The sequence below is a fragment of the Trichoderma camerunense genome, assembly GCF_050948025.1.
Source record: "Trichoderma camerunense strain CBS 138272 chromosome Unknown V8C40scaffold_7, whole genome shotgun sequence".
Taxonomy (NCBI): domain Eukaryota; kingdom Fungi; phylum Ascomycota; class Sordariomycetes; order Hypocreales; family Hypocreaceae; genus Trichoderma; species Trichoderma camerunense.
Genome location: NW_028145363.1, coordinates 1,067,564 through 1,093,756, shown reverse-complemented (window position 1 = coordinate 1,093,756; position 26,193 = coordinate 1,067,564). Strand labels below are relative to the sequence as shown.

At 51.7% G+C, this 26,193-nt stretch overlaps 11 protein-coding genes across 11 annotated transcripts; 5 read left to right on the top strand and 6 right to left on the bottom strand.

Annotated features, from left to right (window-relative positions):
* The first annotated feature begins 861 nt into the window (after window positions 1-861).
* On the top strand, window positions 862-3,679 carry V8C40DRAFT_206391 (uncharacterized protein). Its single transcript, XM_083212050.1, has 2 exons — window positions 862-3,226; window positions 3,284-3,679. Exons 1-2 carry the CDS (start codon window positions 1,056-1,058, stop codon window positions 3,600-3,602), a joined length of 2,490 nt encoding a protein of 829 aa, XP_083074303.1. The 5' UTR covers window positions 862-1,055; the 3' UTR covers window positions 3,603-3,679.
* A 610-nt stretch (window positions 3,680-4,289) lies between these two features.
* On the bottom strand, window positions 4,290-5,918 carry V8C40DRAFT_242951 (aspartate-semialdehyde dehydrogenase). The gene is made up of 4 exons (XM_083215315.1): window positions 5,667-5,918; window positions 5,343-5,597; window positions 4,523-5,257; window positions 4,290-4,453 (listed from the first exon to the last, which is right to left on the bottom strand). Exons 1-4 carry the CDS (start codon window positions 5,695-5,697, stop codon window positions 4,386-4,388), a joined length of 1,089 nt encoding a protein of 362 aa, XP_083074302.1. The 5' UTR covers window positions 5,698-5,918; the 3' UTR covers window positions 4,290-4,385.
* Window positions 5,919-6,077: 159 nt separating this feature from the next.
* Window positions 6,078-8,008, bottom strand: V8C40DRAFT_242950 (PQ loop repeat-domain-containing protein). The gene is made up of 5 exons (XM_083215314.1): window positions 7,538-8,008; window positions 7,371-7,470; window positions 6,851-7,286; window positions 6,742-6,791; window positions 6,078-6,687 (listed from the first exon to the last, which is right to left on the bottom strand). The coding sequence occupies exons 1-5, from the start codon at window positions 7,850-7,852 to the stop codon at window positions 6,482-6,484; spliced, it is 1,107 nt and encodes a 368-aa protein (XP_083074301.1). The 5' UTR covers window positions 7,853-8,008; the 3' UTR covers window positions 6,078-6,481.
* Window positions 8,009-8,200: 192 nt separating this feature from the next.
* On the top strand, window positions 8,201-10,127 carry V8C40DRAFT_242944 (phospholipase C/P1 nuclease domain-containing protein). The gene is made up of 3 exons (XM_083215313.1): window positions 8,201-8,952; window positions 9,039-9,692; window positions 9,754-10,127. Exons 1-3 carry the CDS (start codon window positions 8,889-8,891, stop codon window positions 9,999-10,001), a joined length of 966 nt encoding a protein of 321 aa, XP_083074300.1. The 5' UTR covers window positions 8,201-8,888; the 3' UTR covers window positions 10,002-10,127.
* V8C40DRAFT_242942 (uncharacterized protein) lies at window positions 10,128-10,895 on the top strand. Its single transcript, XM_083215312.1, has one exon. It carries the CDS (start codon window positions 10,277-10,279, stop codon window positions 10,637-10,639), a length of 363 nt encoding a protein of 120 aa, XP_083074299.1. The 5' UTR covers window positions 10,128-10,276; the 3' UTR covers window positions 10,640-10,895.
* A 2,047-nt stretch (window positions 10,896-12,942) lies between these two features.
* On the top strand, window positions 12,943-14,718 carry V8C40DRAFT_264991 (uncharacterized protein; the record flags this gene model as incomplete). The annotated part of the gene is made up of 2 exons (XM_083219599.1): window positions 12,943-13,277; window positions 13,332-14,718. 2 exons carry the CDS (start codon window positions 12,943-12,945, stop codon window positions 14,716-14,718), a joined length of 1,722 nt encoding a protein of 573 aa, XP_083074298.1.
* Window positions 14,719-16,012: 1,294 nt separating this feature from the next.
* Window positions 16,013-16,291, bottom strand: V8C40DRAFT_264990 (uncharacterized protein; the record flags this gene model as incomplete). Its single annotated transcript, XM_083219598.1, has 2 exons — window positions 16,013-16,028; window positions 16,143-16,291. 2 exons carry the CDS (start codon window positions 16,289-16,291, stop codon window positions 16,013-16,015), a joined length of 165 nt encoding a protein of 54 aa, XP_083074297.1.
* A 474-nt stretch (window positions 16,292-16,765) lies between these two features.
* On the bottom strand, window positions 16,766-17,860 carry V8C40DRAFT_242933 (uncharacterized protein). The gene is made up of 4 exons (XM_083215311.1): window positions 17,757-17,860; window positions 17,508-17,619; window positions 17,319-17,416; window positions 16,766-17,239 (listed from the first exon to the last, which is right to left on the bottom strand). The coding sequence occupies exons 1-4, from the start codon at window positions 17,794-17,796 to the stop codon at window positions 17,151-17,153; spliced, it is 339 nt and encodes a 112-aa protein (XP_083074296.1). The 5' UTR covers window positions 17,797-17,860; the 3' UTR covers window positions 16,766-17,150.
* A 236-nt stretch (window positions 17,861-18,096) lies between these two features.
* V8C40DRAFT_242931 (uncharacterized protein) lies at window positions 18,097-21,438 on the bottom strand. The gene is made up of 3 exons (XM_083215310.1): window positions 19,514-21,438; window positions 18,955-19,455; window positions 18,097-18,884 (listed from the first exon to the last, which is right to left on the bottom strand). The coding sequence occupies exons 1-3, from the start codon at window positions 21,267-21,269 to the stop codon at window positions 18,463-18,465; spliced, it is 2,679 nt and encodes an 892-aa protein (XP_083074295.1). The 5' UTR covers window positions 21,270-21,438; the 3' UTR covers window positions 18,097-18,462.
* A 1,801-nt stretch (window positions 21,439-23,239) lies between these two features.
* Window positions 23,240-24,592, bottom strand: V8C40DRAFT_242925 (roadblock/LC7 domain-containing protein). Its single transcript, XM_083215309.1, has 3 exons — window positions 24,460-24,592; window positions 24,108-24,395; window positions 23,240-24,011 (listed from the first exon to the last, which is right to left on the bottom strand). Exons 1-3 carry the CDS (start codon window positions 24,475-24,477, stop codon window positions 23,907-23,909), a joined length of 411 nt encoding a protein of 136 aa, XP_083074294.1. The 5' UTR covers window positions 24,478-24,592; the 3' UTR covers window positions 23,240-23,906.
* A 134-nt stretch (window positions 24,593-24,726) lies between these two features.
* V8C40DRAFT_242924 (Rix1 complex component) lies at window positions 24,727-26,045 on the top strand. The gene is made up of 3 exons (XM_083215308.1): window positions 24,727-24,903; window positions 24,960-25,032; window positions 25,089-26,045. Exons 1-3 carry the CDS (start codon window positions 24,856-24,858, stop codon window positions 25,994-25,996), a joined length of 1,029 nt encoding a protein of 342 aa, XP_083074293.1. The 5' UTR covers window positions 24,727-24,855; the 3' UTR covers window positions 25,997-26,045.
* The last annotated feature ends 148 nt before the right edge of the window (window positions 26,046-26,193 follow it).

The following is a 26,193-nucleotide window of genomic DNA, read 5'->3' as shown; positions in this document are numbered from 1 at the left end:
GGGCGGCCTGAAGCTCAGGTGTTCATCGAGGTTCGTAGGACTGCTTCCATTGGAGTGTGCTGTGAGTCCAGCTACTGGAGGTAGTTTTTTCCTCAACTGCTTGTCTGTTCTCATGGGAATGTGTTGGATAAATTAGGAAATGTCAATATATATAATAAATGACATCATTATCAGAAGCAAACAGCACTGAATCCGTCAATAATATGGAAACAACAATGGATAAAGCTTGCGTCTATCACAAGCTCCACCATCGTCCCACAGCCAACGCACTAATCGAGCTTCCATCACCAAACCGCGATGCTCCGTTTTGTCAGGCCAGTGCGTTGGAATTGCCGGAGCCGAGAGAAGCCATGGTCCGATGCGAATCTGGCGACATTCGGGAATCTAAGTTTGTATGCTGACGAGTGGCAAAACATCAATATTGTCTGTCTGTCTGGTCTTGGTCATCAAAATGTCAATGTCTGGTGGATTGAATCAAATGGATGTCACATCGCTGAAAGCACCTGGATTTGAATTTACAGGCGAGTGCCTTGGCACAATTAGCGACCTCAGCCCCCCGCCAAGCTCCGCCCATCCACTGCCGGCTGCTCCCTAAGCCCCAGAACAGCGTATTAGTATAGGCGGTCCACCTTCCATACCCAGACCTTCTGATGGCGTCGACGTGCATCTTTTGCCTTTGCCCGCCCCGCCTCGGGCCTGTTTACATACCTGACTTTACTCCTCAGCACCTCAACTTCTGCCTTCATCTCTAGACATCGCCTCTTTTCCTCCTTGCGCTCCTCTTTCTTGCATCCGTCCTATCGTCTCGTTAGAAGGTTGATTTTTTTGTTATTCCCGCCGTCTTGTTGTTTCTTTTCCTTCCTGTGCATCCGATACCCAAGTTGCTTCTTTTATCCGCTCGTCCCATGACGTGTCTCCGCTGGCCGACGTCAGCTCCCTGAGGCGGCATTACTTTTGACCAGACGCCACAAGAGAAACCCAAAACAAAAGCAAAACAAAACAAAAACAAGCAAAACCACTCCATCTGCGGCCGGCCGACAGCCGCGCTCTTCACGATGCGCACTCCCCGGATTGTGATTCTTGTTCTCTGTATATCCGCGTCCTTCTTCCTCCTTTTCCGCGCAGCGACAGCCTCCAGACGAGCCGCAGACTCCCGATACCCCACTGAGTTGCGGCCAAACAGATCGGTATGGGGGCTCATCTTCTACAACACGCCCTTTTCTCTGTTTCCTCCCAACGCCGCCATCAGCTTGACCGACGACAACAGCACGTCTTTTGCGGCGCGGCCTGCAGCGTTTGGCCCTAGGTTGCGACCCAACGGTCTAAGTGGGCAGCTGTGGGTTGGGAGCGGTTTCATTGAGGATAGCCTGGACGGCAACGGCGAGCTGGGCTGCAGCGACCTCCCAGGCTGGGATGGTGCCGGAGCGAGGCATGTGCTGAAGCAATCCTTTCATGGGACTACACCACACAAGAAAGATGCCTCCAAGTCTACTCGCCGGCCGAGGCGCAGCCAAGAGCTTCTTAGTCCGGATAGCTCCGAAACAGACACCAAAGCAAGTCTCAGCGAAGACATCCCCACCGATGACGGCACCGATAATCACCTCCACGAGAGGCTTCCACTTACTCGGCGGGACACCTCTGTGTCTTCCCACGCCGATATCCAGTCGATCCAAGAAGGGGCCGAGATCAAGGGAAAGATTGTTCTGTTAATGCGTGGAGGATGTGGTTTCTTGGAGAAAGTAATGTGGGCACAGCGAAGAGGAGCCATTGGCGTCATTGTCGGTGACAACGTCAAGGGAGGTCCTCTCATCCAGATGTTTGCTCGCGGCGACGAGGTCGATAACGTGACGATTCCATCCGTCTTCACTGCCCGGACCACAGCACAGCTGCTTTCCTCGTTGACGCAGCCTGGCAGTTTTATCGAAGATACGCTTGACGATAACGGCAATCCCGTCCTCAAAGTCCAGCAGGGCTCCAAGGCTAGGAAGAGCAAAGACACCGATTCCAAGAAGAAAGCGCCCTCGAAAAAGTCCAAACCTTCAAACAAGGAAAAACGAATTACCAAGAGGAAGGAGGTCGAGGAGAAATCAAGCGGTTGGTTCAAGCGCCTTTTCAGCTGGGGCACGTCTTCTCGCGGCGTCGACAGTGAAAGCAGGCCTCCCAGCAGCGGCCAGCTGGACTGGGTAATGGTTGAGGACTGGGAAGATGAGCAGGACAGTACCATAAAACCCAGCGTGGCTAAATCAAAGAAGCAACCGAAACGACCGAAATCTGAGGGCGATGACTTTGTCATCGGAGTTCAAGACTGGCGGGACCCAGATGTTATGGGCAAGAGCAAGGCGACTTCTGCAAGCAAGGATGTGCCAGCCAACTCCAATGCCAAAGGCGACGCCTCTGACAAGACACCCAGCGCTGATAAGCCAAAGGGAGGAAGCATTACCCCGGGCAGCGGCGAGTATAAGCTGCGTAAAGTGCCTGAGGCCGAAAACGAAGCCACCTCGGCCTTTGAGCTGAGGGGGGTTTCACCATCCACAAAGGGCCGCGGCCTGATTTCTAGAATCTTTGGCGAGGACGAGGACGACGACTTAGATGCCGAGCTTGCCGACCCCGAAGACGGCGACTATGACGACGACTTGCCTGAAGAAGATGAAGATCCTGTACCGCATGAAGGCCTCTGGGTTACCATTACACCAACCAGCAGCGCCAGTCCATTCTTCGATACGCTCCTTGTTCTTGTCATTAGCCCTCTGGTGACTCTCTCAATCGTGTATGCACTTTTAGTTTTACGAGCCAGAATTCGTAGGAGAAGATGGCGAGCCCCCAAGTCTGTAGTCGAACGTCTGCCCGTCAGGACATATCACACAGTTGCCCGATCCCCCAGCTTATCACCCAGGGTCTCATCCCCAACGCCGACCACGCCGCTATTGCAGCACACCCACAACTCTAGCCCACCGAGATCGCGGCCTCGTTCCAGGACGACCACTGGGGTCATGGAGAGTGCAAACTTTCTTGCCCCTACTCCCAGTGACTTGGCATTACCACAGACATTACCACAGCGGAGCTCTCGGACTGGTCGCTCAGGGCACGAACGAGGGGCCATCTCGGCAGAGTGGAAAAAGTACATGGGAAGGCAGGTGGAATGTGTTGTCTGCTTGGAGGAGTATGTCGATGGTGTGAGTAGGGTGATGAGGCTGCCTTGTGGCCATGAATTCCACGCCGACTGCATGTGAGTTTTCCTTACTCATTGTGTTTCTGAAAGCATCAAACTGACAAAGATATTTAGCACTCCTTGGTTAACAACCCGCCGACGAACATGCCCCATCTGCAAGGGAGACGTAGTCCGCTCTATGGCTCGTGGCTCGTGGGCTGGCCCTAGATACGAGCCATACCATGACGACGGCGAAGACGACGATGAGCAAGTAGCTGAAGGTTCCGGATCTAGATCATCCAGCGGCGACGAGGATCTCGAGCAGGGCGTTGCTGAGGCGGAGCCCACGGCGGCGCGTCGCTCGAACTGGCAAGATAATTTCTTCTTCATCCTACCCGGTGGCAGACGCAGGACACAATCCCCACCCCCGCCATCAGATGATCGCCAGACGTGAGCTTTATATTAATCGCCGACTTGCCTGGAGTTGACCGACCGGTCAGCTGCACATAGCTCCAAATTGTCGGCAAGCATATCATCGGTTTATGCGGGCATATCTCTGCTTTAACATCTATCTCAGCGGTATACCTTGTTGTCAGGGACAGCAACAATCACACGCTTTGGCGTAGTGGGCAATGGGAGGAATAGGAGTTTTTTTCTTTTTCTTTTGTGTGTTTTTCTTTTTTTTTTTTTTTTGGGACTAAGCAAGCATTATGGAAGTATCGCCTAGAATGGCGGTTTTGTTTTCGGATGGAATTGTGTACCGAGGCTGTTGTTTTGTTGTGTATCCTTGCCTTTGTGGCGACGTGATTATGGGGAAAGAGATAGAGGAGTGAGGAGGCTGTTTGATCGATGAGCGCCTGTTGGGTGTCGGATGGAAGATTACTTATACCCTTGAGTTGATGGCGGTTCATGTGGAATCTTGTATTTAGTTATCGTAGTGCGGTAATGGATGCCGGGCCATGGGTGGTGGCAGGCTTTGATCTCCTGTCATTTGAGTTGCAGTCATATTGTACCAGCTCACATATTGATTTGACATGTGATTATAACGAGAGCATACTAAGACTGTGTGGTTAGTTGTTGATGCGATGAACCTAGTGACAGTAATGATATCCATTGTGAAGCCGACAATACGAGTCATTATGCGAGTCATTGATATTGCATTTATTCTTTTTCTTCATTCTAACCAAGCCCACGTTTTGAACTTTTCTATATACATGTATAAAATTGCAAAATGCAATCAGATGTAGCCCTTGAGGATGGCAGCCTCAGCATTTAATATGGAAGAACCAGCCGCTCCAATAACAGCTGTGAAAATGATTAGCCACATCTACCCTATAACAAAACTTACACAAAAGAAAAAGGGGGGAGACTCACTGTTATGGCTCAGCGCAACAAACTTCAAATCGAAGATGCCGCTCTCATCAGCCCGCACTCTGCCCACGCTGACGGTGTATCCCCTGCCCAGATCGCGGTCCAGGCGCGGCTGCGGCCGGTCGTCCTCGTCAAAGACCTTGATGGGCGGGTTCGGCGCAGACGGGCACCCAATCTTCTGGGCCTCGGAGACGTATGCCCTGAGTGCGGCCTTACACTCTTCAGGCGAGGGAGGGGGCTGGCGCTCGAACTTGAGGCTGACGCAGGCCGTGTGGCCGTCCATGACAGCGACGCGATTACATGAGGCCGATACGCGCAGGGCCTCCTGCTCGACGAAAGCGGTGTTGGAGGGGTCGATAGCGCCGAGGATCTTCCTGGCCTCGGTCTCGAGCTTGTCCTCCTCGCCCTGGATGAAGGGCACGACGTTGTCCATGATGTCCATGCTGGAGACGCCCGGGTAGCCGGCGCCGGAGACGGCCTGCATGGTGACGATGCTGACGGTGGAGATGGGGCCAAAGGCGGTCTGCAGCGCGGCGAAGGGGATGACGAGCCCAATGACGGCGCAGTTGGAGTTGCACACGAGGAAGCCCTTGTTCAGGCCGTGGACGGAGCGCTGGTGGGGGATGAGGTCGAGGTGAGGCAGGTTGACGGTGGGCACGACGAGGGGGACGAGGGGATCGCGGCGGTAGTTTTTGGCGTTGGAGAAGACGGGGATTTCGGCCTTGAGGAAAGCCATTTCTGGTATTATATCAGAATCAGTCAATCATTCTCTCTTTCATGTGAATATGAATATGTCGATATGGTGAAAAATAAAACAACATACCAACATCGCCAGCGACATCGGAATCGAGGCCGCTAAACACCACGTCGCAGTCTGCAAACTCCTCCGGGCGGCACTCCCTCACGACCATCTCGGCGACGTCGCCAATGGGCGAGGCCTGCTTCCACCGCACGGCATCCTTGTACTTCTTGCCTGCGGAGCGGGACGAGGCGCCGATTGCGTGCAGCTCGAGGGTCGGGTGGCCTTGCAGCAGGAGGATGAAGCGCTGGCCGACGGAGCCGGTGCAGCCGAGGACGCCTGAGAATGAATTATGTTAGAAAGACGGCTGGGAAGAGAAGAAAGAGGTTTGATGATGGGAAGTCGTACCGCACTTCTTGCGAGGGGATTGCGTTGCCATGGTGTGTGATTTTGCTGTGTGTGGTTGTATGAGGGCGAAGATGGGAGCCGATGCGGAGCTCAGAAGGGGTGACACACAATGTCGCAATAACAACAAGAGATTGAAAAAGAGAGAGGGGTATATAATAGAATGAACTCGATGATGAAATAAACAAATAGCCTAGGTCTAGATTGATAAAAGATCCAGAAACCCAAAGATCGTCAACCAAAAGGAAAAGAAATTGAGGTTTAACTTTCTGACTCCCAAAAGTTTTGGCTACCAGATTAAGCTCAATTGCTGCCCCGCCATCGGAGCGTCGCCATACGTCAGACTAGCTTTTTTTTGCGCGGTGCCGGACCGTTTTTCAAAGATAGCACTTCGAATTAGCAGACAGCATCATGTAAGTCGATATTGATTTATTTATAAATAATTGCTCAAGTGATGCGTTTTCCTAGACGAGATTGAACAAAGAATACAATTGAAATGCGAGAAAAAGAAGAAGATGTCCTATGCGATTGCTCTCTCTGAGAATCTATCCCGTGAGACTACCTGCATCCGACAGGCAGTTCTTCACAATGGGCCTTTATACCCTACCTTAGTATTAAAGGTAAACAATATGCAGATGAGACTCAACCAAAAAGTCCCATGTCAACATGCTGCGCCAGAACGCCAAGTGAAATCCACCGTGACGCCTCATCCAATATTAAAACCAAACAAGTAAACACCAGATTATGCCGAGTCGAGTGAACCAATATTCCGCTCTACAATGTGCCCACAGTCGAGATAAAATCTCCAATCGATATGCTTATGCCTGGCCGTCGCTTCGCCTGTTGTCGGCGTATAATCGGAACTGCACAAAGATAGTGCCGTCCTCGACCACGGTGCCAAGAGACCCAATCAGCCAAGGGATGGTGTTGATGATGTATTTCCTGTCCTGGGAGTAGGCCACAATGCTGATTGCGTACGTCAGGTTTCCAGTCAGGGAAAGCATAAAGAACAGAATCGAGAGGCCTGTTCATGTTGATTAGCATGTGATCGCGTCAATTCAGGGTCAGCTGGAATTACCTTCGCAAGACTTTTCTCGGTAGTTCTTGATAATTTGGGGAATTCGAGCGCTGCGAAAAGGTCAGTCGTTTACTCCTCTCGCCGATACCCAAAGTGTGTTCAAGCTTACCAGAGGTAGCAGACAGCGCTGAAGTAGCCCAACACCATTCCAATCTTCTCCAGCAAGTCTGATGACTCCACGGCGTTGAAGACGACAGGGTCTGCCTCGTTGTACGCTCCAGCCTTGTATGAGAGGTACCACCCCATGAATCCAACGACATATACGGCAATCAGGCTGAATGCATTGGACGACCACGAAGACCGCTCAATCAGTTCGTCGCCGGCCGGCGCAATCTTGCCGACGTCTTCGCTCGACACCGATCGGCGATGCGACATGCGCCGCTCTCCAAGAAGGGGCGCCTCTTCGGTGGCCTCCGCCTCCGCGGCAGCTCGGCGAGCGTTGATCGCGTTGTAGTATAGGCACTGGGAGATGAGGAGGAAGTCGGCGACGCAAAAGTACATGGCCAATGCGACCGCTGTCGGCGCCAGGTGCGTAAAGAGTCCACCTAATGTAACAGTCAGCTCCGCTCAAGGACGGCTTCTCCGCGGGAGTATTTGCAGAATGTTGAGAATCTTGCAGGAGTACACACCGATCAAGTTGGTTGCGTCGCCAATCATCCAGACAACCAGAAACGGCATGCTCAGCCCGTCGGCGCTCTTCGCTCGGTAGTTGACAATCATCTGAGGTAGCTGTCGGGTGTTGCGCAGTTAGATAAATTCATTCTTGCGGGCAAGGAACCAGAAATTCAGCACATACAATAACACATATCCATGCCGCCATGCTAATGCTTCCAAAGATCCCCGATATAGCTTTGTGAAGAGGCAGCTCTTTCACTGCCTCGTTGACCACGGCCATCGCAAGAGACGCCATGATAAGGAAGTCGGGCGGATTCCGGCGGCGTACAGTAGATGCTGAACAAGATATGTCGCTTGCTCTGCAGCTTCGAGAAAAAGAGAGAGACGGTCGAGCCAGCAGCAAAGCGTCAAAGGTTGGAAAAGGGAGAGCGAGATTGCGCGGAGAGTCAAAGCACCAGTGATCTCGTGAGGACTCCGACCAGCCGATGCTAGTCATAACAAGCTGAAGAGCGAAGACGGCTTATCGGACGCTCCTTATCGCGGGTCAGCGATAGAAGCGCGGGTGCTGATTGGACGCGGCTGGTGGGGGCTAGGCGAAAGTAAATCTTGCCTTGCTTGCACACGAGACAGATCAAGGGTCCGGTTTGGTCTGCTGCTGCTGGGGGAGGAATTTAGGGATCCATGGATGATGGTGGGGTGCATACATAGCGCCGTACAGTAGCCAGTTGCCAGTGTAACTTCCCGCGCTATCTCTGCTGTGGACGGGCTTGCATCGTCATTTGGTTTTGGTCAGCTTATAGATAAGATGCTCTGCTCGTATGCGTATGTGGTGCTACCTCAGTATCTACAGTAATACTAGTCGACTGTATTTTATCTGATGACTTCATCTCTGCTCTCGTCAACTTATTATCAAACTTTTTGATACTCGAACTTGATAACCATCGCCGAACAGCCAAAAAGCCTCGCACACAAACTCAATCGCTCTGGCATGCAGCGGCGGTGCCGAGGTCGCAGCCCAGTGACACAACTCGCCGCCGCTCATGATTCGCCACAGGGGCTTCCATTTCCACCTCGAGGCGGGCACATGGCTCAACCGCGCCCAGCAGCTGATGCACCCAAAGAGAAGAGCACCAGGCATGATGTAATGCGCGTGATCCGTCCAGACAGCCGCTCGCGCGCTTTGTGCTCTTGCTGATGTGAGTAATGCAGCAGCAAATGCCATTATGCGGCGAGGCGCCAGCTGCTACCAGGTACCGCACGCAGTGATTGAGCTCCCTGTGATTGGCGGTTTAGTAGCAGTGGCTGGAGTGCACGACGGAGCTGGAGTAGCTCCCGGGGGTACCTTGGTAGCCTATGTGAGCTCCATCCCTCCTCAGATACCTACCTAGGTCACACTGCCTGCATCTGCTTCTACTTCATCTTTACACAACAACCATCCCTTCATCATCATTTCATCTCGCCGGTTCATCTAGAATAGCCATATAGAACTTTTGTCTACTGTGCGCGCCGTATCTTTGCAACCTGCAGCCATCATGAAGCTCTCAAATGCCGTGGCCTTTAGCCTCGTCTCCCTGCCAGGGGCCATGGCTTGGGGAGGTGTGTATTGTCTCCTGTTCCCCCCGTGACGCTTTCTAGTCAACACCATCACCAGCCATTCTAACAATCATCCTCTCCGAATCAAGGTCTGGGCCACATCACGACCGCCTACATTGCAAGCCAGTTTGTCAGCAACTCCACAGAGGCCTACCTCAAGCACCTCCTGCGAAGCAATGAGCCCGACTACATGGCCAAGGTAGCCAGCTGGGCCGACTCGATCCGATACACAAAATGGGGCAGATTCACGAGCACGTTCCACTTCATCGATGCCCACGATAGCCCGCCCGAGTCGTGCAACGTCGACTTTGAGCGCGACTGCAAGGGGACCGGCTGTGTCATCACCGCTCTAGCCAACTACACCGAGCAGTCCCTCGACCCGTCGCTGCCGCCATGGCAACGTGCTCAGGCTGCCAAGTTTGTCATTCACTTTGTCGGCGACTTGCACCAGCCATTACATAACGAAGATGTTGCGAGGGGCGGAAATGGGATCCACGTCAAGTGGAATGGACGAGACTTCAACCTGCATCACGTTTGGGACAGCTCCATTGCCGAGAAGTGGCTTGGTCGCGGAAAGCCGTATCCATTGGCGGAAAAGTGGTCCAGGGACCTCACTGACAAGATTAACGGCGGCATCTATTCAAAGGAGAAGGATGCTTGGCTGGCAGACTTGGACTTTAGCGATCCCATCGAAACGGCAATGGCTTGGTCGCGGGAATGCAACAAGCTTGTGTGCGAATATGGTAAGTTTGTCGCCTGTCTTGTAAATTTCTTAGCTTTACAGCTCAACTCACCGTTTGATAGTCTTCCCTGAGGGTCCCAAGGCCATTGTTGGTCAGGAGCTGAGCGGCGAGTACTATGAAAAGGCAGCCCCCATGCTCGAGAAACAAGTCGCTCGCGCAGGATACCGAATGGCGGCATGGCTAGATCTGATTGTCGACGAGTTCCAAAAGAGGGACGCCAGCTTTACTGGCAAGCGACCTGCAGAGGATTATGAAGAGCCTGTTGATGAGCTTGCAGAAGAGATGGAGGACTATATTGGAGAGTTGTAATTGAATACCTATGCCTAGAAGTTGTGGAGACAGACACCGGGTTGCTTCGCCCATATTTGGTCTTATGCATGATAGCAAGCAGATATGATTTTGCATATAGAGAATGAGTCAAGCTTGTGCCAAGGACATCGGAATCGTGAACGCCTCAATTAAATTAACGGATATAGAAACACGACGGGAAATACCATCGCCAAGACAATTGTTTCTCTGCCAATGACTGTTTTGCCCTTTTGCTCTTCTCGTTGTTTCGCTCCAGGGTATCCGAAACGGCCAACATGGAAGCCATCCCCCCCGCCCAGAAGGGTGAAACGGCAGAATTCGGCAAGCCGAAGTTCAACAGGAAGTACATTGCGAGATTCCGAATGCCCTTTACGGCATATGACGTCTGTGCCAAGAAGATGAGACCGGGAATAAAAAGTTCCCTCAAAATCTGTCAGCTGGGAAAAGCGAACAAGACGGAGCGCCTGTTTCGGGGGTGCAAAGACGGAGTTTCAGATGTGCTGCTGTTGACGAGCGCCAAGGAGGTTTCACGAACCGGCAAACGGCAACGCTGTGGGCTCTCGTTTTTTGCCCTTTGGGGCTTATTTTCTGCTACCCTTGCATCTGTGCATTGGCCCCTGAAGCGTCAAAGGGTTTAGGTTGCTCTTCGCTTCTGTGTTTTGTCTGTATGCGAAGAGATGAAAAGGGACTTGTCATAAACAGAAAGGGCAGTGCTGGCTGTCATCTATTGTCTGTGCTGTTCCGGTTTGCCGGATTGGGGATCTTTTGTCTGTCTTTTTTGACGGGCTTTGGATGAAACGTGCTCCTTTACAGATGTAATTGAGTCTGTTTCCGTCCGGGGTGCAACGCGAGATGGACGGATATACTCCGACAGACCCCTATTGACGCTGTCTCATCCTCTAATGATTACAAAGAGCACACTTACAATATACTTCCATGTTGTATTGTCAAATCTGAAGGCGGCGCTTTCGAAATGACTTGCTAGATTCCAATAAAGGCCCATTCAATGCAGCCCTGAGAATAGGCCGGCCGCCTTTATGCCGATTGTAGCTGATTGATTGTTGAAGCCACATGTAATTTATTGGCTACAAGACGACGAGGCTTCTTACATCTAGGCGCCTAAGATTTGAGTGGGGGGTTGTATATCTGCCTCTTTGTGTTCAGTACACGGGAACAAAGAAAGCATGGTGGCACGGCTACTGTATCTGCAGCCATTTAGACAGCAGCTTAAAAAAAGCCAAGACAACTTTGTTCTCCCGAGCATGGACTAATGACGCTGCCAAGTCGCATACCCATGGATCATGTTTCGTGCGGCCTGTAAGCGCACGCCTTGTTGGCGTATTGTGTACGCTGGAGGATTTCTCTACTTGAGATCACATTGTGGCAGAAAGGAAGCGGAGATCGATCCGGGCTGCAGTACTTGGCCAACGAATACTTCTGCTACCGAGTGTATTGAGAGTCTGTTCTGTCTGTCTGTTCATGGAGATTTCGCCTGAATATCTTGATATTAGTGCTGGGGGTTCAGTTCATCTCAAAGCAATGACCATGAAAGTTGCTCCGTGCTCCGAAACGGTACATGGCAATGTAGCAACACCACGTGCCGACCGCCCTCGGATCAATTCCCCCAAACGCTTCCATCTCAACTTCTCCTCTCCAACGTCTCTTTCTCACCATCCGTGCACGCCCATTACCAAAGCAAAAGCGCTCAAACAGCCAGTGCCTGAGCCCCAACTTGTCGTCTCGGGTCTCCGTATCGCCTGCAACCGAAACGCGAAGCGCCACATGGAGGCTGCAGATCCGGGCTCGCCATTGGCCAGATTGGCCTGGCACCAACCCCGAGACGCCTGAAGCCGCATCAGTGCATTCGTACTTTAATCTGCGACAGCGCCAGGGTCTGGTTGACCACGGCTAGGCCTAGGGCATTGCGCTGCTGAGTTGCGGCGCCTGAGTGAGAGTCCCTGGGGAAATAACTTTAATTCCGGGGACACAAAGGCATCACAAAGAAGACATTGCAGCGATGCTACTCGTATTGTAGGTACTACGAGTCTGCGAGTACCTCTCTGCCTCCTTTGTACTGGATCTTTTTATTTCTTTGTTCTTGTGCCTGAGCTACCCTTTGCTAATTCATTTCCAGTTGTATGTAGTAAGAGTAATATCATCTGCAACTGAAGCTTGCTGGAGCAGAAACAATGGGCTGAAAATGAAAGAGGTCCGTTGCTGCGGCTAGTCGGCAGCCAGTGCATCCCCCTTGCCAGTGTGCCCCAGAGCATCTCCGGTACCTGCGTGGAGAGGCGTTCAGTCCTCCTCGACGTCTGTTTCGAGCCCCGACTCATCAGACAGCGCTAATGCCGTCGCGTTTGGTGACACTGCACCCTCAATATGGGATTGTAATCCTGGGATTGCCCTTTTCGATCGCCGTTCCAAGAGGCTCACCCCGGCTCCGGGGCTGCTTCTAACAAACCCCCCGGCCTTTCGCCCTGGCTTTGCTCCTCGGATCGGTGCTGAACCGTTTGAGGCTCATGGAACCGCACTTGTTCGTGGGTGTGGATGAGTGTCCCTGTTCTGTTTCTGGAACTGGAGCACCACTGTTCCTGATCCCTAGTCGTGCCGTCTTCCCGATGTCTTGTTTCGTCCCTGAGTCTGCGGTTTGCATTGACGCCAGAGGCCTTGGCGTCTCAAAGCTATAATGGCCTCGCTCTCCCCTCTTGTTGTTTCTCTTTCTTTCTTCTCTTCATCCTCCAACCATTCCTTTCCTAACTCCATTAAGCGACCTGGTCGTTCGCGGTCTCTTTCGTTTATTTCCTTCTTTCGTGTGTCTGTGACACTTCTTTTTCTCTCTTTTCGTCTCTGGTCTGGTACCATTCCCTCTCACAACTTCAACTCGACAATTTTATTTTTTTTCCTTTATACCTTTTATTTTCTTCTTTTAACACCTTTCAATATGCAAATCAAAAACGTTCTCACTGGCCTTGTTGGCCTGGCTGTCCTGGCTGACGCCGCTTCAATCGAGCGCCGATCTCCTTTCGGTCGTACTCTGGCTCGTCGCCAGAACAACTTCGGTCAAAACAATGGTCAGAACAACGGTCAGAACAACGGTCAGAACAACGGTCAGAACAACGGCCAGCAGAACAATGGTCAAAACAACGGTCAAAACGGTGGAAACGCCAACAACGGAGGCAATGCCGCCGGTGCGACCCTGGATTCCAACCTGATCCAGACTGGCTCCCAGCAAGACGGCAACAACCCTGGTGCCGATGGCCAGTCCGCTTCTGCTACGTGAGTATAACCCCATCTCATCTGACGCATGAAAGATTACTAATGAGCGGACAGTGACAACTTCAACTTCATCAACTTCTGTCAGGGCAAGACTATCACCAACGGTGAGCAGGTTAAGACCGGATCTTGCAATGGTATCCCCATGGGCAACATCCCCTCTACGGAGAACATGGTCTCTTCTGTCTTTGTTAACCCCCAGGATGGTCAAAACATTGCAGAGAACACCACCTTCAACATCCAGGTGCAAATGATCAACTTTGCCCCTGGTACCTTTACCAACGCCACCTCTACCTACTACGCCGCTCCTCAGGACGTTGATGGCAACGGTAACATCATTGGCCACACTCACGTCACTGTCCAGAGCACTGGTAACACCCTGAACCCTACCCAGCCTCTGGACCCCAAGCTGTTTGCCTTCTTCAAGGGTATCAACGATGCTGGTAACGGTCAGGGTCTGCTCTCTGCTGAGGTTACCGACGGTCTTCCCGCCGGAAACTACCGACTGTGCTCCATGTCTTCTGCTGCCAACCACCAGCCTGTGCTGATGCCTGTGGCTCAGCGTGGTGCTCAGGATGACTGCGTTCGTTTCACCGTCGGTGGAAATGGAAACAACGGTAACAACGGTGGCAACGCCAACAACGGACAGGGCAACGCCAACAACGGTCAGGGTAATGCCAACAACGGACAAGGCAACGCCAACAACGGCCAGAACGGACAGGCTGGTAACACCAACAATGCTGGCCAGGCTAACAACGGTCAAAACGGTCAGACTGGTCAGAATGGTCAGGGTAACGCCAACAACGGCCAGGGCAACGCCAACAACGGACAGAATGGCCAGACCGACCCCAACGGCACAAACAACGCTTCTACCCCTGACCAGACCACCACTGCTGCCGCTGCCGCTACCACTGCTGCTGCTCAGAATGGACAGACCGGACAGAACGGCCAGACTGGACAAAACGGTCAAGCTGGACAGAACGGTCAGACTGGACAGAACGGTCAGGGCCAGGGCCGTGGCCGTGGTGGACGTGGACGCGGCCGTGGTGGACGAAAGGGTGCCGCCACTTCTGCTGGTGCTGGTGCTGCCGCTACTCCCACTGCCGCCGCTGCTGATGCCACCTCCCCTGCTGCTGCTGCTCCTACTGATGGCTCCGGTAACGTCGCTGTCTCTGCTGCCGCTGGCAAGGGTGGTGCCGCCGGCTCTGTTGCTCTTGGAGGAATCGCTGCTCCCCCTGTCACTCAGTCTGGCAACCAGGACAGACCCTTTGACGTCCAGGGCAACACCTTCACCACCAAGGCTGCTGCCATCCAGCGAGCCTGTGACATTCAGAACAACCAGTGCGCTGATGCCGTCAACAGCCAGCAGCTGAGCGGCGTCACCGTCGGTGACTGCCAGACTCAAATTGCTACTTGCACTTCAAACCTTGCTGCCTCATCATAAGGTGTTACGAGATATGTATGAAGAAGAAAACTATTAGGGCTGTAATTCGATGTTCGACGGAGCCCGTCTACAGTCCCAATCATGGGAGAATCAGAGAGGAAGGAGATTTTTCTTTTTTATTTTTATTTGTCTGTGACACGATTTGTAGCTTATTGGATTGTTAGGAATAGTGAGTATACTCGTGCGGAGTATACAGTGGATCATATACTATATTAAAATCACTTCTTGTTCCCATTGCCTTGTGAATGTGACATTTTTTGAGCAATCAATAATTCAGACTCAACAAGATCACCTCTTAGAGAGAAGGAGTCAAGACACCTCACTCTGTTGTTGCGACCTCAGTAGGATTGAGCATATTACAACTGCCAATACTAATCTAGTGAGACATGAATGATATAGCGGACTATACAAGAAACACACAATGATACAACTCATAAAAGTCCGAAAGCAAGAGTTTGCGTTGCATGGATTATTTTGCACGCGAAACGGAGCTCTAACGAAGCGGTTTCAGGATCTGGCGCCAAGGAGGGGTGCTGCGCCAGTGTCGGACGATGCGCATTTTGGAATTTGGCGGGCAAGGGTTTATGTTAGTATGCTAGAACAAGGGGTGCGGGTAACGGAGCGAGGAGAGAATCGAATATTCTAGGCTTTGAGTTGAACTTTGAATTGCACTTTATTGGCGATGGTTTTGTTTCTTGTGTTTTTTGGGGATACTTGATGATTTTGGGTATATGGAGGGATGTCGCTTGAGGGTGTTGGTGTTTGTGGATTTTTGCATGAGAACCGGTTTATTAAAATTAAAATATACGAGATTTCCAATTTCATCCTAAAAAATGATGAATCACAATTCAATCGTGAAGTGGGAAGAGTTGATATGAGTGTAATTACAACTACTTAGCGACATTATGCAAACACACACAGGCATTGGGGAGTTAGATGAGAACATGTATTTTGGGTATCTGGATTGCTTTCCACAAGGCTAACTCTATGCTTGTACTCTTTCCTCTCATTTGTATGTAATTCCGTACATGAACAATACGGTACGATCAAAAAACTCCTCCGCTCAGGGCCATCAGCGACTTGTCTCTGTCGCGATGCCTTCTTTTCCCAAATCAAAACGCCGTATTAAGAATTTGTCTGTTTTGCACTTCTCATCCTAGTCTCGCGCAGCGAGTCCAAGGTCTCTTCATGTACACCCTCGAAGTTAAATCACCAGCATATCGCCCGTACATGGCGAATGTGGGGGAATTGCTCCACGGTTGTTTTCCATCTTCGCGGACATGTAAATGTATTTTTATCCTCGCTTTGGTCTAATGAATAAGATTAGTCTCGTTAACATACTTCAAAAAAATCTCATACTCAGTAACATTTGCATGTACTTCCATCAAGAGACGTAAGATCTACTGGAATAAAGAAAAACATACCCGCATCCCTGAGGCGTGACAACGCCAAAGAAGCAATCGCCCGCTTGTCTCTGCACGACCTGATCCTCGAAAATAGGGGTGATGACAATGTCCGCCGCAACGAAGGAAATCGCCGTTGAAAGGAGCGCGAAAACGAAGGTGGTCTTCATCTTGATCGAGTAGAAAGCGTTTAGTATCCGTGAAGGAGAATGAGTGAGATGGATGAGATTCGGAAGCTCAAAAGTGCCCAGCACAGCAGTAGTAGTTTTGCAAATAAGAAAAGTAGATGCAGCAGACGTAACCCAAAAAACACACGACCCAATAAAAAATGCGTATATAGAACAACGAAAACAATGAAAGAGAGAAAAAGCAGAAGAAAGAAGAAAAAGCGCTGAGAAGGAGTTTGATTCTGGCGTTTCCCCCCCAGACGTTTCTTGTGTCAAGTGCGGTTTCAGGGACGGCCTCCGTACCCCCATGGTGCGGCGGGCCAATCGCGTCAAAGCGCTGGTTTGCGATGGAATCATGCGCTGCGGAAGGGAGATCTACGGGATTTTTGTGAAGCTAAAACAAAATCTGGCAGATGGGATTGTAATTTGTTTTTAATTGAATTTGAGTATCTGATTCGTGATGCTAAATTGTAGATGTGGTGCTGAATTGGAGCTATTCCGCAGAAGCGGCCTGTGTTAAGCATATGAGTATGAGAGATACGACTTCTTCAACGCTGCCGATGCCCCTGCAGTAACCCGATGGCGAATCATTCACTCATTCAAGAGCAAAACTCTTTCTAAAATCACGTAAACATACGGCATCTGCCATTTTTGGTCGTCAAAATTATTGTATATACACCGTCGTACATGAATGTCACATTAGAAGCCTTGCAGCTCGCCTCGTCTCCGTCTCCCCTTCCCCCACGAAACCCCTCTAGCCAAGTCCTTCTTTTGATTCAATCTCAGTCAAGTATCCTATTATTACCACCCCCATTATTCCGCATCACTTCATTCTCTTCCCCAATCAGATTTCCACGTTGTCTTATTGTAGGGGCTGCGGAGGGGGAGGAGCAGTCTTTGCGCCGGGAGGAGGAATAAACATGGGCAGATATGTCACCGCCAGAGCCATAACTGCAATACCTAGTTAGCCAACCTCTTTCATCTCCAAAACCTCAATCCGTAGAGAAAGGGCAGTAAGGGGAAAACATACCAGACATGCCAACGGAAAAGTATCCAGGCGTTCCACCGCTCTTCTGGCTATCCTCGCTCTCGCCCAACCAAGTCTGGATAGAAAACACCACCGCAATCCTAAAAAAGGTCATAACCGTCAGCCCACTATATTCTTTTCATTCCTACTTTCTCTGCTTCGTTCGTAAGTCGTGCTCTAGGGATCGCATACCATCCGACAAACTTGTTCCGCATAAACATGGCAGCCATGGGCAGCGTCGACGACATGGTGGACGAGAAATCCGTCACCTCGCCCTTGACGACGGGTTCCTGATACGGCACGACTAGAAGTTTTTCACAAAGTCAGCTTTCGTTGCTCTTTCTCTGTCTCCTCCCCTCATAGCTCTTGGAAGCGCATGATGATCCAGGCGGGCGCCTCAGCCAATTGCAGCACACAGAGTAGGGTTATGGCAGCACTCACTCAGGTCCGCGCGTCGCATGTCCTTAGTACTGGGCGCCATTGCTGTTTCAGGTAATCAAGAACAGAGAATCTCGGTGATGGCAATTGGATTGTGCGGTTGAATGTTGCGCCATGTTTGGCCACGAGAGCCGTTGCGGATAGTTGCAGCTTGCATGTTGACTAAGCTTCAATAAACCCCCCAACTAGGTTTAGCGCAATGTGGGTTAGCTTGGTAGCCTCCAAGCTTTATCGCGCTCCACAAACCTCAGCCTAGCCCAGATGGAACGGGCCTTTGGTTCCGATAATTCACGAGATTCAAAAGATGGAGAAAGGTAAAAAAAAACATCACAAAATTATTTTTATTGTCTTGTCAAATATTTCTGACTTGTCGAGTTGCGAGATACTCTCCCATCAGCCTCGGCACAATGTCGTTCCTGCGACCTTTTGCCTGCTGGTAATCATTCCCAAAATGCTACTATCATACAACAAATATTCTGCTCGCTCGCTGGCTCAACTTGGAAAAAATAACGACAAAGAACCGATGCTGACCTGAACAAAAACGCTCCGAAAATTCCCGCCACAACCCAAAGATAACTCCGTTGACAGAAGGGTATTTCTTCTTTCTTATTCCGTTGCTTTTTTTTTCTTCCCCTCAGGCTGTTTTCGCCTGCATTTTAAAGAAAAAACGCCATGGGGATACTTTCCTTTTCCATCTTGCTTAACATGCTCATGGTACTCGGACAATGATTTTCCAACCTAGAGCGCCGGCCTCGCGAATTGCGCAGGCTAAACATCCTCGCTTCCTCCTGCTGATGATGGCGTTCCACCCTCTTTCGGAGCACAGAGCGCGGATGAGGATCTCCATGTCGGACCCAAACTGTCGCTTTCTCGACTCAAAGTGCATCTTGGCTGCCGCGGAGAAACTGCCCTTTCGCTCAATAGGCGAAGATCCAGGCGAGTCCAGGCGGTCGAGCACAGGCGACTGCGGTGCCGACGAAAAGTTGGTAATGCAGTCAACCACCAGCACCTGGTTTGCAGCAGCTTGCCCGTTGGGGGGCGTGAGGAGATCTGACAGCTCGGCGTCACGTCGTCGCAAAAGGTCGGAGATGTGAATAACTGTATAATTATAATACTTGTGCAAGGGGTGGCCTGCGCGTTTCTTCATTAGCATACTGCAAGTGGCGGGGTGGTTATCTGATCGGGCACAATGCTTGCTTACCTGCTCGATACATGGACCGAGATCCGTTCCCCAGAGATTTGGAACCGTCAAAGTCAATCTGCTGCAGCGTCGGACTAGAAGGCGACTTCAAGACTCTGACCCGCGAGGAAGGTGAACACGGGTGAGCGGTGACAAAGTTGATGTCATACAGAAGCGAAAAGGTTGCCGTCTCCGTCTTCTCGCCGTCGATTGAAACGTAAAAGTTGAGCTTGGCAGGGTACGACAGCAGATCCGGAGCTCGGTGGTTTTCGTGGAAGGGAGTCACCACAATCTCCGCAAGAGGTGTTGGGTGAACGCACTCTGCCACTGGCGAGGCGAGCTCTAGCGATTGTAATTCGACAATCACGCCTGGTGGACAGGGCGAGTAGCTGTTCTCGTGAGGGATGATAAAGTCTGCGGGAGAAACCGACTCCTCTTGGCCATTTCCGAGAATCGATGACTCGCGCTCAACTCGCTTCTTGCCCCAGAGTCTGGCCTTTTTGCCAAGTTGAGATATTTCGGCTGGTGGGCAGTTAGAAGACGGTCATTACGGGGTCTACTGACAAGGAGGACAACTCACAGGCAACGTCATGAACATCAATATTGATCCATCCCTCATTCATTCCTTCGGGGATAATGTCTGTCGAAATCCAACCCATACACTCAGCAGATCCCTTCCCGGCAGCCAAAACTCTGCCGACAATGCAAGATGTGCTCCAGAAACTCTTCTCGTGGTAAACAAACCCGCTGCTCAGATTGGCAAACGACCCAATTCTGGACAGAGCCTCGCTGTCATTCTCCAGTAACGTCGCCATCAAAAAGTGGCTCACAGCATCTCCAGGCATCATGAGGCCAAAGACGTACGACTTGGAGAGCCAGCCGTTTTTGTGAAGTGCGGCTGCCATTCGGCGTCGCCTGGCTTGAGCACGCTCCTTGTGGTGTCCGCGTTGGCATGTGACGTCCCAGGCGCCAAAGTACCCATCCTGTTCAGGATCCTTCTTCATCGGTGTTGGTGTCGGTGGTACCAGAGACGCTGGTGCTGTCAATCTCTGCACGTTTTCCGAAATTCGTCTCTCGTAGGCGTCGATGCCTGGCCACTGGAGCTTTCTCGCGAAATGAGTCAAGCCTTCGACTTGGCGCTGACCATATCTTCCTCGAATGGTGTAAAAATGAGGCGGCGATGGAGGTCGGTTTCCGTGCTTGTGTTGGTCGTGGAGAGAAATCTTGCTGGCCAAAGACGCCAGCCAGCCCGGGGCAATACCGCTGCTTCCACGACGGACCTCTGGTCGTGCTGTAGACCCATGTTCCTCGCGAACAATCTCAATGTTCTTCATCCAGCTGCGGGCCAGAAGCAGCGACCACTTGACAGAGGCGTTGGCGGCCCTCTCAAACTGGACCACGTCAATGGCTCTAAAGTGTGCGGCGCCGTACTCTTCACCATCTGTGATTGCGTCAAGGCGGATGAGCAACTCGGACGAGACCAAAATCTGCATCAGTAGCCAATACTTTTCTTCAGCTCTCTCAGCAGCGCTTTCGGCATCGACAATTTGCGTATCATCATCCAATTCGTCGCCATGTGGCTTTCCCCAGAGAATCTGGCCGAGGCGGACACGCCATTCGACATGCGTCAAGTCAATCCAGACATTGGGGGCTCCCATACACTTGAGGATGGCGCTGATCTGGTTGGGGAGGCTGTGGGGGTCTTTCTTGTCGACATTGACTGCTTTGTTTGGCCTCATGAGGACGTGGAAGAGGTCCTTGTAGGTTTCTTCAGACGACTTCTTACGGAGGTCGTTGTTACGGTAGATGTCGGCATTGCGCTTGAGCCGGTCCAGCAGCTCAGTCTGGGGGAGACGGTGCAGCCATCCATCACGAGACAGCATGCGCTCGCGAGCCTCGACGACGGCACGAGCCTTGGTGCCGAGGCTCTCAAAGCCAAACTGCTCCTCCTCAAGCGAATCGCTGACGGCCAGCTCGAGGGCGGCTTGATAGCCCATAGTGCCCTTCTCCAGGCCCTGCATGCTCAGCATGTTGGGTCGCTCGGCACATCGCACATGGAAATGGGCTCTGTGGGTTTCCTCGGCTTCTTTCTTGGCCTCTGGATCATGGTTGACGTCTCTGGTCAGATGTGGCCAGACGGTGACGCCACTCCAGGCCTTGGACTCGATCTGGACATGATCCGTCAAGTCGCGGATCTCCAATTCCTCGTCAAAGGGAAAGGCTACGCTGGGATGAGGCGCGCCAGGGAAGTGGCTCTCGCTGCGGGCAAAATACTGGGGAGCTCCCGAGAAGAGCTTCTCAATGTCATCGTCACTAAGGAAGTGGGACGACGCCATTGCTGTGGTTTCTTGGGTGTTCTACCTAGTAGTGGTGGTCGGCGGGAGGACGCATTAGCCGTGCATGGAACAAGCAAGAGGCGGTAGCGAGACTTTATTGGATTTTTCGGTGAAAGCTCGCTGGACCCTCGGCGAAAGGAAGGGGGAGAGGTAATTAATAGAAGAGAAAAATAAAATGTCGGCAGCAGAGCAAAAATGGCACTGAGATGGTTCGATCTCGCCGGTGATCCGGGTCCAGTTAGAGACCCAATTTAGCTGCGGAGGTTGCTCACAAGCGGCGGGGCAGCCACCAACCACAGGGCCAAAGGCGGACAAGGGGGTACGAAAGGATACCTCAGCCAGGAGAGACAGAAGAAGCGCTATTCTCGGAAATGGTCAGGTGGCCCCCCCGTTAGCATTTGGGGGTTTCTGGTGTCTGGCTAGACAAGGGCAACAGAGACATTTGAAGCTTACTTGCACTGCAATATCCCGTCAATGCTTCCAGGGGGGGGATTTGCGCTGTGTTGTGTTGCTTTATGGATGGACTTGTTTTGCTTTACTTTGCTTGTCAATCCAACGTTGCGTGGGGATGGCTGTGGCTGTACAGTACCTTGAGAGTATCTCCTCCGTACCTGCACTGGGACGGGATTGCGTCGAGTACAGTGCAGAGAAGTGATGATGCTTCCACAATTGAATCAAGCTGTTTGCAGCTGCTGTCTGCTGTAGGTTGCCTATGCCAAGTCGATTTTGTCAATTTGGAAAACAGCATTGAAGCCACACTCTACGTGTGTTGTATACTCTTTGCATCATCAAACAAGGTCGCGTGTCTTTCGCCTCCCCCACGACTTGCCTGCCTCCCTTCAATACCTGCCGTCTGTCATGTTCTGTCGGCAGGTCCCTAGATTCCCCCGCATTTTACCAATAGCCAAGTGTCACAGTACCACCTTAGTAGGACTCTTAGTTTGTCCCACGTATTAAAACGTCCATCCCATCTAGTTCACTTCGTGTTGTCATTGACCTGCCTACAAAACCCATTGGCCTCTAGTGAATGGGCGCTGGGGAGGCAACAAACTCCAAGCGAATGCCACCCACCTAGAACTGCCTTGCCTTGCTTGGGTAGGACTAATGACGCCTAGCCTAAGAACTGAACGGAGTATTTCGTGCTTTGTGCTAGTGCTGTGCAGTGGAATGGGGTGAGAGGCTTCTCGGCGCCGCCCAGGGTCCCGTCCATGCCATGCCCCTGAACAACGCCTCAATAGAAAGGGCCCTGAGACAGCAGCAACGCAGATACGGACGGGATTCAGCCAGCACGGTCTTCTTAGCCCTCCGAGATTGAGCTCCCTAACGCCGTAATTAATGGGGCGTTTGCACCTGGTCAATCTGGGCGCATCTGGGGTCGGCAATCAGCGCCTCTCGCCCCGTCGATCTGGGCTGGGCGCTGGCAATGGCTGTTTGTCACTCTCACTCTGTGCTGCCTTTGAGCCAAGCCAAGCCAAGCCCAACCCGCGGCTCATTGGATTGGCTGCTGCTGCCCTTGCAGTGTCGCTGTCGCCCCCTGGGCCGGGGCCTCGTACGATATTCATGGATGGATCATCAATCATCCGTTCTGGAAGACTGAACAAAGGGATGGATGGCGCCAAATGTCAGGAGGCAGCTGCAGCGGGATGAGCGCATTTTCTGGACTGGCATGATTACATGAGCTGCAGCGAGACAACAAGTTGGCTTGTGATTTGACTGATTGATTACAGGTACTTGGTGTAGAAATTTGACCGGGGTGGTCTGTACTTGAATCTGCATGTGTACATGAGCGGCAGCCCCTTTTTCCCGTAAGAGAAGGTACCGGTACATCCGCGCAGGTACCAGTATGTACGCGGTACCGAAGATGAGCTCATGGCTCTTGGCAGTCAAGTTAAGGAGCAGGAGGGAGCTGCCAAAAGCAAAAACACCGACGAGAATAGAATTGGGTGGGAGAGAGGGTTATCGAGATGCTTAGATAACTCTATTCTTTGGACTCCTGCCAATCCCCCGAGTCGCGAGGGCCGCGCGGCACGCGAAATTACTCTGAATCGCAGCCGAGGTGCCAAGGCTGGTGTGTTTCTCATCGAAGCTCTGTCATTGATGGAACACGATGGCATTTCGCAGAAGCACCGCTCCATGTCGCACATGCTCGTTCTCGCTGAATGAGATGAGCAAGCCGTAGTCAGACAAGACAGGAAGACGCCAAGCAAAAAAGGCAAACCCGCGCAAATGAGAATGCCGCAGCCGCACATCCGTGTTCGTTCCAGTTCCAGGCGGTTGGCCGCAGGATATCCTGTCACGCCAGGCAGCAGCTCGGTGTCGGACCTGTATTTCATCACGCACGTGTCGGGTCTGGCATTAACAGTCCTGGGGTATCATTTCGTCATCCTGTGCGCCGTGTAGCTATGCTTCATAAAAATGAAAATGGACCATGACAAATTTCCCTCTCTCTCTCCCAGTAGTAGCGGAGTTGGCGCCGCTGGCCAACCCCCCCCGGTGCCTTTCAATGCTTTCGTACACTTGTAACCATTACCGCTTGACCTTCTAGAAACATCGCCGTTCAGTATTATATTCCATCATAGTAGCCCCTTTAATAAACCCGCTGCTTTGCGTATCGGAAAGTCCGCTCAAGTTGTGTAATCAGGCCGGCTGAGTATCGTGGATGACCGTGAGTAGGTACTTCTGGTCCGGCACTATGACAATCTCTTGCTTCTTTGTTCGCAGTCGCAGTAATTTCAATTCGTCCTACCAGCTCAGTCAGCCTCTGCGAAATGCCCGTATTTACGCAGGCGATTGGGAAAAAAGGGGGAGGGTGTTATCGCCGTAATAGCCGCGTTCTACCTCTGTGTCAATGTCCCCTACTAGCTGCCCGGAGCTGTTGACAAAGTTCCAGATCATTTCCGCAAACTCTTCGACGCCCTGCGCCTCGCCCTCCTCCGCTGCGGGAGCGTCGTTGGAGAATGAGGCCGCCGTTGACGCGTTTCGCGATTTCGCCGTCTGGAGCGCGTCGATCTGCCCGCTCGTCTTGAGGATTGCGCCGGTTGCTCGGTCCAAGACGAGGCTGGCCTTGATGCCGGGTTTCCTAGCCAGGCGGCCGAGCTTCTCTTCAAGTGCGTCGTGCCCGTTTGTCTATAGACGTTATTAGCTAGAAGCGCAAGGAGGCAATATGCGACATAGCCGTGGTTTCTCGTACCGTAGGGTTCTCCGACATCTTGTAGTTGTTTGTGTATATGTGTATGTTATCGCTCAAAAATACAATATGCGAATCTTTTGCGAGAGCTCCGGAGTTCGGTAGATGCGACCAAGGCGTCCGTAGCGTTCTCAGGGTGCTGCTATCAACGGCTCATTGACGTAGCCCACAATCGCATCGCGGCACGTCGGAATTCTGCCATGCGCCACCGCCAAAATTTACAGACCCACCATGCAGCCTCTTGAACCTGCAGCCCATTGTAAAAAACCAATCATCAACGAGAAGCATTAGATCTAGTACCATTGAGCCATATCAAGGACAATTCAAGTATACTCTGCAGCTTTTGGGTCATTATTTCATTCTTCTACCATACGATTGTGTCAGTAAAGTACCGCCAAGATGGGTTCCAGCGCCAAAAAGAAGGCGGAGAAGAAGAAGGATTTTCAGGTACAGACTCTCACATGCTCTGCTTGTCTGAGTGCCATTTGCTCACAAGTTATCAGAAACCCAAGTACAAGGTGGGAAAAGCCAAGCCAAAGGCCTCAAATTTCACAGACACAAGCTTCAGATCAAAAGGTATGGCTACCTGCATGATACTTCATGAAGCAAAGGCCGTCACTAACAGCAACCAGCGATTGTTATGAACCAGCAATCACTATCAACTGTTGCCCCAGATGTCGTTCAGCAATTCAAGCACAACCTCTCTCTAGCTTCCTCCTCACGGAATGATAAACAGCGCCGTGACGCCTTGGCATACCTCACCAGCCAGCTCTCCTCACATCCTCCAGTCAATCCCGTCGGAACCAACATCCTCCTCTCTAAAATCCTCCCTCTCATCTCAGATAGCTCAACGCCTGTCCGGAGTCAACTATTAAAGCTACTTCGAGTACTTCCCGAAGATGAAGCAAAACACAGCACTGAACAGGCCATCATGTTCATCCGGGCAGGCATGACACATCTATCAGCTGATATTAGCGGCGACTCTCTTGGGGTGATGGAGTGGCTTCTCGACGTGGCTGAGGATGAGCTCGTTACTATCCCAGGTGGATGGGTCAAGACTCTGAGCACTTTTTGCGTTACCATGGGCTGGTCCCTGGCTTCAGCCGCTCCAGGCTGGACATCAGCTGCTCGGACAGGACTTCGAGCCAAGGATGCCCAGACGCTCGCACGCCAGATATCAATATTGTCCAGATTCCTCCAAGCTGGGCTCAAATCAGAGATGGCCGCCGCTCCCGGCCCTGAAGAGTACTGGGACAGCCTCTACAGGCTACCCCGTTCCTCAAATACCTTTGAGTATCTGAACTTGCTTGGGTCAAGACGAGACGAGGAGGGAGAGATGTATCCGAACCGAGAGGCAAGGCAGCAAGTATTTTATCGGCGGTTCTTCGATCCCGTAACAAAGGGAATCGAAAAAGTGAAGAAGGAAGGCGGAGCGGCAGGGAGAGCGGCCGTTGGACTTGACCAGGTGTTGAAGAGTGGGATGGGAGATTATGCTGCTGCTGCTGGGATGGATGCTCAGGATTTGTTGAACCTGTGGTAAATCGTATTAGCTGATACCCTTTTAATATTATCTCTCGGAAATGAAGATGATGAAGCTGCCACTTTCTCTCACCCTATTGTAGCATGTGTATTTGCAAACTCGCGGCAGAGGCCCTTCGATAAGGTGACTAGCAAGCGGATGACAGAAAACCCGAGGCCGATAAGAATTCAAACATCTACGACTTAAATCATACGCCT